Raw genomic sequence first — 12177 nt, 5'->3', positions numbered from 1 at the left:
TGGTTACTAACCTCCCAGACCTAAACACACCCCTAAGTTCAGTATTTAGGGGCTCCCCAGATCCCAGGAAATCAGATTCCTGCAACCTGAAGAAAGAAGGACTGCTGATGTACAAGCCTGCAGAGGAGGAGGAAGACAACTGCTTTGGCCCCAGCCCTACCTGCCTGTCTCCAACTTAGAAAACCTGCTCCAGCGATGCATCCGACAGGGACCAGCGACCTCTGAAGCCTCAGAGGGCTGCCCTGGACTACAGGACCAAGAAACTCCTGAGAACAGCGGCCCTGTTCAAAACCAGCTACTTCTTTGCAACAAAGAAGTAACTTCCAAGGACTTCACGTTTCCCGCCGGAAGGGTGAGACTCTACACTCTGCACCCGACGCCCCCGGCTCGTCCTGCAGAAAACCAACACCTCAGGGAGGACTCCCGGGCGACTGCGAGTCCGTGAGTAACCAGAGATGAGCCCCCACAGCGACGCCTGCAGAGAGAATCCAGAGGCTCCCCCTGACCGTGACTGCCTGTAACAAGGGACCCGACGCCTGGAACCAACACTGCACCCGCAGCCCCCAGGACCTGAAGGAACCGAACTTCAACGCAGGAGTGACCCCCAGACGACCCTCTGCCTAGCCCAGGTGGTGGCTGTTCAAGAAGCCCTCCGTGTGCCTGCCTGCACAGCTAGAGTGACTCCCGGGTCCCTCCATTGTCTCCTACCTGAAACCCAACACCTGCTTTGCACACTGCACCCAGCCGCCCCTGTGCCGCTTTTTCAATATAAAAACCTATTGGCCTGGAGTAAGTCTTTGAGTGTGTGTTCCTCATTTATTGTGTGTGTACAACAAATGCTTAACACTACCCTCTGATAAACCTGCTGGTTTGCCACACTACCACAAAATAGAGCATTAGAATTATCTACTTTTGCCACTACCTTACCTCTAAGGGGAACCCTTGGAGTCTGTGCACACTATTCCTGACTTTGAAATAGTATATACAGAGCCAACTTCCTACACTACACCCCCCACCCCCCCAAACGAAAGAGGATGAGACTAACCTTTCCCAAGAGAGTCTTCATTTTCTAAGTGGAAGAACCTGGAAAGGCCATCTGCATTGGCACGGGCAGTCCCAGGTCTGTGTTCCACTATAAAGTCCATTCCCTGTAGGGAGATGGACCACCTCAACAGTTTTGGATTTTCACGTTTCATTTGCATTAGCCATCTGAGAGGTCTGTGGTCAGTTTGAACTACAAAGTGAGTACCAAAGAGGTATGGTCTCAGCTTCTTCAGGGACCAAACCACAGCAAAGGCCTCCCTCTCAACGGCACTCCATCGCTGCTCCCTGGGGAGTAATCTCCTGCTAATGAAAGCAACAGGCTGGCTAAGGCCATCATCATTTGTTTGGGACAAACCTGCCCCTATCCCATGTTCAGAGGCATCAGTCTGCACAATGAACTGCTTGGAGTAATCTGGAGCTTTGAGAACTGGTGCTGTGCACATAGCTTGTTTCAGGGTGTCAGAGGCCTGTTGGCATTCTATTGTCCAGTTTACCACCTTGGGCATTTTCTTGAAGGTAAGTTCTGTGAGGGGTGTCACTATGGATCCATATCCCTTCACAAACCTCCTGTAGTAACCAGTCAAGCCAAGGAATGCCCTGACTTGAGTCTGGGTTTTTGGAGCTACCCAGTCCAGAGTAGTCTGGATCTTCGGTTGGAGTGGCTGAACTTGGCATCCACCAACAAGGTGTCCCAAGTAAACCATAGTACCCTGCCCTATCTGACATTTGGATGCCTTGATAGAGAGGCCTGCTGCTTGCAGGGCCTGCAAGACCTTCTTCAGGTGGACCATGTGATCCTGCCAGCTGGAGCTAAAGTCAGCAATATCGTCAAGATAAGCTGCACTAAAGGACTCCAAGCCAGCAAGGACTTGATTCACCAACCTTTGGAAGGTGGCAGGGGCATTCTTTAAGCCAAAGGGCATCACAGTGAAATGATAGTGCCCATCAGGTGTGGAGAATGCTGTTTTTTTCTTTTGCTCCTGGTGCCATTTTGATTTGCCAGTACCCTGCTGTCAAGTCAAAAGTACTCAAATATTTGGCAGCACCTAGTTTGTCAATCAATTCATCTGCCCTTGGAATGGGATGGGCATCTGTCTTGGTGACAGAATGAAGTCCTCTGTAGTCCACACAAAACCTAATCTCTCTCTTACCATCTTTTGTGTGAGGTTTGGGGACTAAGACCACTGGGCTAGCCCAGGGGCTGTCAGTGTGCTCAATGACTCCCAATTCCAGCATCTTGTGGACTTCCACCTTGATGCTTTCCTTAACTTGGTCAGACTGTCTGAAAATTTTGTTTTTTACAGGCATGCTGTCTCCTGTGTCCACATCATGGGTACACAGGTGTGTCTGACCAGGGTTAGGGAAAAGAGCACAGGAAACTGTTGTAAGACTTTCCTACAGTCAGCTTGCTGCTGGCCAGAGAGGGTGTCTGAATAGATCACTCCATCTACTGAGCCATCTTTAGGGTCAGTGGAGTCTGCCCTATCATGGAAGAGTTTGAAGCGTTTAACATGGATCACCCTCTTGGGGGTCCTGCTAGTGCCTAGGTCTACCAGGTAGGTGACCTGACTCTTTCTCTCTAACACTAGGTAAGGGCCACTCCATCTGTCCATAAGTGCCCTGGGAGCCACAGGCTCCAGAACCCAGACTTTCTGCTCTGTCTGAAATATAACCATAGCCGCCTTTTGGTCATACCACATCTTCTGGAGTTGTTGGCTGGCCTCAAGGTTTTTACTTGCCTTTTCCATGTACTCTACCATCCTGGAATGTAGGCCTAGTACATAGTCCACTATATCTTGCTTAGGCTCATGGAGGGGTCTCTCCCAGCCTTTCACAAGAGCTGATGGTCCCCTTACAGGATGGCCAAACAGAAGTTCAAAGGGGGAAAACCCTACTCCCTTCTGAGGCACCTCTCTGTAGGCGAAAAGCAGACATGGCAAGAGGACATCCCATCTCCTTTTGAGTTTTTCAGGGAGCCCCATGATCATGCCCTTCAATGTCTTGTCGAATCTTTCCACAAGACCATTGGTTTGTGGATGGTATGGTATGGTGTGGTGAATTTGTAAGTCACCCCACACTCATTCCACATGTGTTTCAGGTATGCTGACATGAAGTTGGTACCTCTATCAGACACCACCTCCTTAGGAAATCCCACTCTGGTAAAGATACCAATGAGTGCTTTGGCTACTGCAGGGGCAGTAGTGGACCTAAGGGGAATTGCTTCAGGGTACCTAGTAGCATGATCCACTACTACTAGGATATACTGGTTCCCTGAGGCTGCGGGAGGTTCAAGTGGACCCACTATGCCCACTCCCACTCTTTCAAAGGGGACCCCCACCACTGGAAGTGGAATGAGGGGGGCCTTTGGGTGGCCGCCTGTCTTACCACTGGCTTGACAGGTGGCATAGGAGGCACAAAACTCCTTTACTTTCTGGGACATGTTGGGCCAATAGAAATGGTTAACTAACCTCTCCCAATTCTTGGTTTGTCCCAAATGCCCAGCGAGTGGAATATCATGGGCTAAGGTCAGGATGAACTCTTTAAACTCCTGAGGCACTACCACTCCTAGTGGCACCAGGTTTGGGATCTCTTGACTCTGTGTAAAGGAGCCCATCTTCCCAATAGACCCTATGTGTTCCACTGATTTTTCCTTTGGTCTCTTCAGCAGCTTGCTGCCTAAGGCCTTCAAGAGAGAGACAGGTTTCTTGCCCCTTACACAGCTGTTCCCTTATGGGTCCCCCTGGGCCTAAGAGTTCAACCTGATAAGGTCCTAACTCCATGGGCTCAGTTCCCTCAGAGAGCAGAACTTCTTCCAGGGAAGAGAGGTTCTTTTTCTTTTGCTGTGTTGAAGCTGGTTCCCCAGTCTTCTTTCCTTTTCTCTTGGAGGGTTGGGCCATTATTCCAGGCTCCAACACCACTTTTTCCACCCCGAGCCTTGCACTGTGCCCTTGTCTTGACACACACCAGTTCAGGGATACCCAGCATGGCTGCATGGGTTTTGAGTTCTACCTCAGCCCATGCTGAGGACTCCAGGTCATTTCCAAGCAAACAGTCTACTGTGATATTAGAGGAGACTACCACCTGTTTCAGGCCAGTGACCCCTCCCCATTCTAAAGTTACAATAGCCTTGGGATGTACTTTAGTCTGATTGTCCGCGTTGGTGACTGGATAAGTTTGTCCAGTCAGGTATTGTCCTGGGGAAACTAGTTTGTCTGTCACCATTGTGACACTGGCACCTGTATCCCTCAGGCCTTCTACACTAGTCCCATTAATCAAGAGTTGCTGCCTGTATTTTTGCATGTTAGGGGGCCCGGCAGCAAGTGTGGCGAAGTCCACCCTACCCTCAGAAACTAATGTAGCTTCATTGTGAACCCTGATTTGCTCTGGGCACACTGTTGATCCCACCTGGAGACTGGCTATTCCAGTGCTAACTGGAGTAGTAATTGAAGTGGAACCTTTCTTGGGACAGGCCTTGTCTCCAGTTTGGTGTCCCTGTTGATTACAGCTACGACACCAGGCCTTTTTGGGATCAAAGTTTTTACCCTTGTGCCCAAAATTGGATTGTGAAGAGGCTTTGGACCCTCCCTCCCTCCTGGGGCCCTGTAGAAGACCCTTTACTTTTACCCTTGGATGTCTCAACACTCTTCCCCTGTTGAGTCTTTGTGACCCCTTTCTTTTGGTCACCCCCTGTGGAAGTCTTGGTCACCCTAGTCTTGACCCAATGGTCTGCCTTCTTTCCCAATTCTTGGGGAGAAATTGGACCTAGGTCTACCAGATGCAGTTTACCATTGAAACAATTACTTAAAAGGTGTTCTTTCATAAACAGATTGTACAGCCCATCATAATCATTTACACCACTGCCATTATTCCAACCATCCAGTGTTTTGACTGAAAAGTCAACAAAATCAACCCAGGTCTGGCTCGAGGATTTTTGAGCCCCCCTGAACCTAATCCTGTACTCCTCAGTTTAGAATCCAAAGCCCTCAATCAGGGTAGCCTTCATGAGGTCATAGGTTTCTGCATCTTTTCCAGAGAATGTGAGGAGTCTATCCCTACACTTTCCAGTGAACATTTCCCAAATGAGAGCACCCCAGTGAGATTTGTTTACTTTTCTGGTTGCACAAGCCCTCTCAAAAGCTGTGAACCATTTGGTGATGTCATCACCATCTTCATATTTTGTTACAATCCCTTTGGGGATTTTTTGCATGTCCGGACTATCTCTGACCCTATTTAAGTTGCTGCCACCATTGATGGATGCTAAGCCCATCTCTTGTCTTTCCCTTTCTATGGCTAGGAGCTGTCTCTCCAAAGCCAATCTTTTGACCATCCTGGCTAACAGGAGGTCATCTTCATTGAGGCTGCCCTCAATGCTTCCAGAGCTGTTGGACTCTCCTGTGAGAGAAGCAACATCTCTGACTATGTCTTGTGGAGTCAGGGTTGGAGGAACCCTGTTCTCCCTAACTAGGAGTGGAGGTGGGAAATGTTCCTCCCCATCACTAGCTTCCCCCAGTGTAAAGGTATCTTCAGAGGGTTGTCTCTAGCAAACTCTGCCAAGAGCTCCTGGAGCTGTACTTTGGGAGGGTTTGATCCAGTTTTTATATTTTTAATTTTGCAGAGAGTCCTTAACTCTGACATCCTAAGATGCAGGTAAGGGGTGAGGTTGAGCTCCACTACCATATCTTCTGCAGTAGACGTTATTTCTCTAAAAGTTGGGATACCTTTTAAGAATCTAAAACTATCTCTAGAATTTAATCCAAACTTTTACTAAACTTTTAAACTCTAAAAGAAATGCTAACAGGAACTAACACAAGGCCCTAGCAGGACTTTTAAAAATTTAGAAAAACAGCTCAAATTTAAAAAAAAGTCATTAGAAACTGAAATCTTTGGAATGTAGTCGTGTGATCAGGTATTGGCTGAGTAGTCCAGCAAATGCAGTCTTAGACCCCACTGCTGATCCACCAATGTAGGAAGTTGGCTCTGTGTATATACTATTTCAAAGTTAAAAAATAGTGTGCACAGGGTCCAAGGGTTCCCCTTATAGGTAAGATAGTGGCAAAAAGAGATCATTCTAATGCTCTATTTTGTGGTAGTGTGGTCGAGCAGTAGGCTTATCAGAGGAGTAGTGTTAAGCATTTGTTGTACACACACAGGCAATAAATGAGGAACACACACTCAGAGACAATTCCAGGCCAATAGGTTTTTGTATAGAAAAATATATTTTCTTAGTTTATTTTAAGAACCACAGGTTCAAGATTTACAAGTAATACTTCAAATGAAAGGTATTTCATGTAGGAACTTTAGGAACTTTGAATTAGCAAAAGAGCATATACAGTTTTCACCTAAATGACATATAGCTATTTTAAAACTAGACACTGTGCATTTTTCAACAGTTCCTGGGGGAGGTAAGTGTGTGTTAGTTTTTGCAGGTAAGTAAACCACCTACGGGGTTCAAGTTTGGGTCCAAGTTAGCCCACCGTTGGGGGTTTAGAGCAACCCCAAAGTTACCACACCAGCAGCTCAGGGCCGGTCAGGTGCAGAGGTCAAAGTGGTGCCCAAAACGCATAGGCTTCAATGGAGAAGGGGGTGTCCCGGTTCCAGTCTGCCAGCAGGTAAGTACCCGCGTCTACGTAGGGCAGATCCGGGGGGTTTTGTAGGGCACCGGGGGGACACAAGTCCACACAGAAAGTACACCCTCAGCAGCACGTGGGCGGCCGGGTGCAGTGTGCAAACAGGCGTCGGGTTCGCAGTAGGAATCAATGGGAGACCAAGGGGTCTCTTCAGCGATGCAGGCAAGAGGGGGGCTCCTCTGGGTAGCCGCCACCTGGGCAAGGGAGAGGGCCACCTGGGGGTCACTCCTGCACTGGAGTTCGGATCCTTCAGGTCCTGGGGGCTGCAGGTGCAGTGTCTTTACCAGGCGTCGGGTCTTTGAAGCAGGCAGTCGCGGTCAGGGGGAGCCTCGGGATTCCCTCTGCAGGTGTCGCTGTGGGGGCTCAGGGGGGGTCAACTCTGGCTACTCACGGTCTCGTAGTTGCCGGGGAGTCTTCTCTGTGGTGTTTGTTCTGCACCAGTCGAGCCGGGGGCGTCGGGTGCAGTGTGCAAAGTCTCACGCTTCCGGCGGGAAACGTGTGTTGTTTCAAAGTTGCTGCTTTGTTGCAAAGTTGCAGTCTTTGGGGAACAGAGCCGCTGTCCTTGGGAGTTCTTGTTCCTTCTAGATGCCTGGTAGTCCTCTGAGGCTTCAGAGGTTGCTGGACCCTGTGGAACGCGTGGCTGGAGCAGTGTCTTTAGAAGTGGGGAGACAGGCTGGTAGAGCTGGGGCCAAAGCAGTTGGTGTCTCCGTCTTCTCTGCAGGTTTTTCAGTTCAGCAGTCTTCTTCTTAGGTTGCAGGAGGAGCCCCTAAATACTGAATTTAGGGGGGTGTTTAGGTCTGGGGGGATGCTCGTTCTACCCAAGCTACAGCTGCAACCACTGAGTTAGCACATGGAGTTCCAGCCCGTGACATCTGTCAGTGAGCAACATGGGTATCTCCGCACCAGTTTACCAAACACTACTACCTGTACAGTCAGATCCATAGGGATGGATACTTTGCCCATTCGGTCCTGCCAAACTTTCTAGTATGATCTTAGTTTCCAGACTCACCTCCTATAATTGTGCTGCTTGGGTATCTATTCTAAGGTAAGGAATCTACAACTAGATGTCTATAGGATGATGAACTAGAAACAGTACCATTGACCTGGTCATTGAACTGCTCTGCCTCCCGTAGCTCCACCTGTAAGTAAAACCCTCGTTCCTCCGAACTCCTGACCTCTGTCAGGAGTTCGAGGCCCTTCTCCACCTGCAGGCTTCTGCCTTCGCCCATCCCTGGTGTCTAGTGGGAGGGCTCTGGTTTCTGCCCTCTGCCTCTCTCCTCCTTTTTTCTACTTCGCTCTGTGTGCTTTCTCTTCTGTGTCTGCCCCCTTTGTGCTCCTTTTGCTTTTCGCTTTCCACTGTGCTCCTTTTGCCTTGCTTCTGCTTTACACTTCACTTTTCTCTCCCCTCACTCCTCCCCCGCCTTCACCTGCCACTGGGGCCCTGCGCCATTTTCACTCCCAGCTGTCCTCTCCTCCCCCAGCTGCCTACTTAATAGTGGCCGCTGCGCGGTAGGACGAGCAATACCACTGTCTCGGTCATTGAACTGCTCTGCCTCCCATAGCTCCATCTTTAAGTAGAGCCCTCATTCCTCTGAACTCCTGACCTCTGTCCGAAGTTTGAGGCCCTCCTCCACCCGCAGGCTTCTTCCAGCACCTCATCCCTGCTGTCTAGTGGGAGAGCTCTGCTTTCCTACTAGGCTGTGCTCTGCCTCTCCCTCCTTTTTTCTGCTTCACTCTCTTTGCTTTCTCTTCAGTGTCTGTCCCCTTTCTGCTCCTTTTGCCTTTCACTTTCCACTGTGCTCCTTTTGCCTTGCTTTACACTCTTCTCTCCCCTCACTCCGCTCTCTCTCCCCCCCCCCCTTCCCGCCACTGCTGCCCCACCCCCTCCTCTGCAACTGCAGCCCCACCTGCTCCTCTCTCGTGCTGCACTCCCGCCACTGCTGCCCCCACGGCCCGCCCCCTTTTTCACAACGTTTTTGCACCCACCTCTCAGCTGTCCTCGCCTCCCTACTTACTGGCGGCCATTGCGCGCGCGTGCCTAAGGCAAGCCCATCTGCACCTGTCCGCGCCCAGTGCCAGAACGTCTGGTTCTCAAACCCAGAATACCACCCCGCAACACCCGACTCCGCTATGATGCCAGCACCCTCCACGCTCTCAACACCAGCCACTCATCCACCAGCCACTTGTCCACCGGGCATCAAGCCACCCCGCAGCTCACCTGCGGACCCTTCTACTGCTGGAACTGCACCTTCACCAGCCTCCTCGCCAACGACCCACCCACCAAGGTAGGAGGCAGCCATCTCAGATCCATTCTACTCAACACCCGCTCGGTCCACAACCACGCCGTAGAACTCTGGAATCTACTCGACTCAGCCTCCCCAGACGTGGCCTTCCATACAGACACCTGGATGAACACCTCCTCAGCCCCCAACATCGCCATAGCCATCCCGAATGGCTACAAGATCACTTGCAAGGACCGCACCAACAGACCAGGAGGAGGCATCGCCATCGTCCACAAGAATACCCTCAGAATCACGACCAGCATCAAAGACCTCCTCAGCACCACCGAACACCTGCACTTTCAGAACCACACCGACCCAAACACCACCCTCAGAGGGACCCAGATCAGTGCCCTCCTCAAGAAACCCAAGGCGGACCCAAAGGACCTCAGAAACTTCCGGCCCATCCCCCTGCTCCCCTTCCCTTGTCAACAAACAACTAACCCATTTCTTCGAGGAGAATAACACTCTGGACCAGTCCCAATCCGGATTCCGCTGCAACCACAGCAGCAAAACTGCCCGTATCGCCGCCACAGACAATATCAGGACCATACTTGACAACGGCAAAACCGCTGCCCTCATCCTCCTGGACCTCTCAGCCGTGTTCGACACAGTCTGCCACCACACCCTACGCACACGCCTCAACGACGCAGGGATCCGCAACAGAGCCCTGGACTGAATCACCACCTTACTCACCGCCAGAACTCTGTCCGCCTCCCTCCATTCTGCTCTGAAGCCACCAAAATCATCTGCGGCGTACCCCAGGGATCATCCCTCAGCCCGACCCTCTTTAACGTCCACATGGCTATGCTCACAAACATCGCTGATCTCACAACCTCAACATCATCTCATACGCCGATGACATCCAAAACCAACCTGCACAAAGAAATTAAGGCCATCGCCGATTGGATGAAGAACAGCTGCCTGAAACTGAATTCTGACAGAACTGAGGTCATCCACCTCAGCTCCACCCCTTCCGCATGGGACGACTCCTGGTGGCCCACCACACTGGGAACCCCACCGACCACGCACGCAACCTGGGATTCATCCTGGACTCATCACGATCAATGACCCAACAAGTTAATGCCATCTCTTCCTCCTGCTTCAACACTCATCGCACGCCTCATCCTAGACATCCCCTGCCACTGCCACATCACACCCCACCTGAGACCTACACTGGCTCCCCATCAACAAGAGAATCACGTTCAAACTCCTCACTCACAAGGCACTGTACACCACCGGACCAGAATAACTCAACAGATGGCTCTCCTTCTACACCGCCAACCCAAAAGATTTGTTCTGTCGACCTTGCCCTCGCCACCGTCCAATGCATCCACAGAACGACTGCTGGTGGCAGATCGTTCTCCCACCTCGCCACCAAGACGTGGAACACTCTTCCCACCCACCTGCGACAGACACAGGACCTACTTACCTTCAGCAGACACCTCAAGACATGGCTGTTCGAGCATTAGCAGCGCCTTAAGGCCCTCACAGGCAAGTAGTGCGCTTTACAAATGCTCTGATTGATTGATTGTCTGATATCAGATGGACAAGTTACCTACCTTCGGTAACGCCTTTTCTGGTAGAAACAATATCTAGTTGGAGATTCCTTACTGACCCACCCATCTTCACCCTTCTGCAAACTGATTTCTAGGGACAGGGACTCTCGTTTTGGCATACAAGTGGTCAGTGTTCTTCATGGCTCTGTGCTTCTGGCATGGAAAGCTGTGGGGAAAAAAAACCTGAAGTCAGAGTGCCAGGGTGGCACCAATATAGGACCTGCGATGTCCTATCCAACTTGGAAAGCAAAGGACGTGAAACAGATACCTAACGGCACGCAGGGGTACTGCTCGTGAAAAATGTCCGGATCCAGACTGACGCCTGAGGAAATTCTAAGATAGGGAATTTGCAAATGGATATTGCCTCTACCAGATAAGTTGTGACCGAAGGGTAAGTAATGTGCCAGTCAGAACATGAAAAATGCATGTTCTGCCTATGAAATATGCTGCATTTTGCCTTCGGGCTTGGTAGGACGTTGGAGTTGCTCATCGTTCAGGCGGTCATTTGACTTTGCCGTGGCTTAAAATGGCAAAGTCGAACTAGCCGTTTGAAATTGCCCTTTCAGTCAGCAGTTGTTTTTTTTTACCCCTGTCACACCCAGACTGACCCAACCGGTGCTGCAGTTCCTAGGGTAACTCACTAACTTACAGGCCCTACCTGCTGTATACTAGGGACTTACAGGTAAGTTAGCCTATATCAGTTGGGGATAGCCAATGTAACATGCAGATTTTTGGGTCAGAGCACGGACACTGATGTTAGGTTAGCAGTTTCAGTCAAAATACCCTGGGGTGAACATAAAGAAAGAGGCATTTCCTTTCAGGTGATGTGTTCACTTTCCCAGCTTTTAAAGCATCCAGCCTTTCTAGCTACATTGACTCCGCTTCTCATTTTTCTTAAAAAAAAAAAAAAAAAAAAAGTTTGTGAAAGAGTTAGCTATCTTATTAATCAACTGGCAAGTAAAAATTAAAAATGCAATATTTTGCCTTCCTTTCATATGTTTGTATAGCTGTACTTAGAGGTAAGTTCATTTTCTTCTGATTTCCTTAGTTTTCTATTTTTTGTAATTGTTTAATGCATGCTGGCAATCTTTGCTTCGTCCACGCTGTTAGTCCAGAAAAACCTCCATATATTGATATTGTAATTTATTTTTCTTTAAGGAATTGACAGTTACCTGCAACCCTATTGTTACAAAAGCAAAACCTAAAGTGGAACCTCCAAAAGAGGAGCAAGTGCCAGCTGAACAAAACGGACCAGTTGATGGGGAAGGGGATGTTGCTAAGCAGGGACACCAACCAGCTGAACACAATGGCAACACATCTTCTGAGGCAGAAAAGAAACTTCCGGACATGGATATTGATTGAATTCCAGCTTTCTATTATAAACTGTAATAAAGCTTTAAATTGTTGACTTTGTATGGTTCTGAGTCCAGATCAGCGGAAGTGAATACTGCAGTTATTGTAGTTTTCTGTAGGTTCCCACACATCCCCCACCCCCTTTTTGGTTAACGTATGGAGCATTTTGACTTTAAAATGACTACTCGATCAAGTACGTTGTACTTTTTCAGTCATGGTTCTACTTGGTGGCCAGTGGCAATTCTAATAGAATGTATTGTCTCCACAATAACAAATGTTCTTTTAAGTATTTTGTCCCCTTTGTTTTTCAAGTCG

At 49.5% G+C, this 12177-nt stretch overlaps 1 protein-coding gene across 1 annotated transcript in view; it reads left to right on the top strand.

The window, feature by feature from the left end:
• HSPA4 (heat shock protein family A (Hsp70) member 4) overlaps window positions 1-11915 on the top strand; it is a 506168-nt gene extending 494253 nt beyond the window's left edge. Inside the window, exon 19 of the mRNA XM_069244722.1 lies at window positions 11668-11915. Within this exon, the coding sequence (XP_069100823.1) occupies window positions 11668-11871 (204 nt within the window). The 3' untranslated portion in view covers window positions 11872-11915. The remainder of the gene's footprint in view (window positions 1-11667) is intronic.
• Window positions 11916-12177: the final 262 nt, after the last annotated feature.

Source organism: Pleurodeles waltl, chromosome 7, assembly GCF_031143425.1.
Source record: "Pleurodeles waltl isolate 20211129_DDA chromosome 7, aPleWal1.hap1.20221129, whole genome shotgun sequence".
NCBI classification, from domain to species: domain Eukaryota; kingdom Metazoa; phylum Chordata; class Amphibia; order Caudata; family Salamandridae; genus Pleurodeles; species Pleurodeles waltl.
This window is presented reverse-complemented; position numbering and strand designations above follow the sequence as displayed.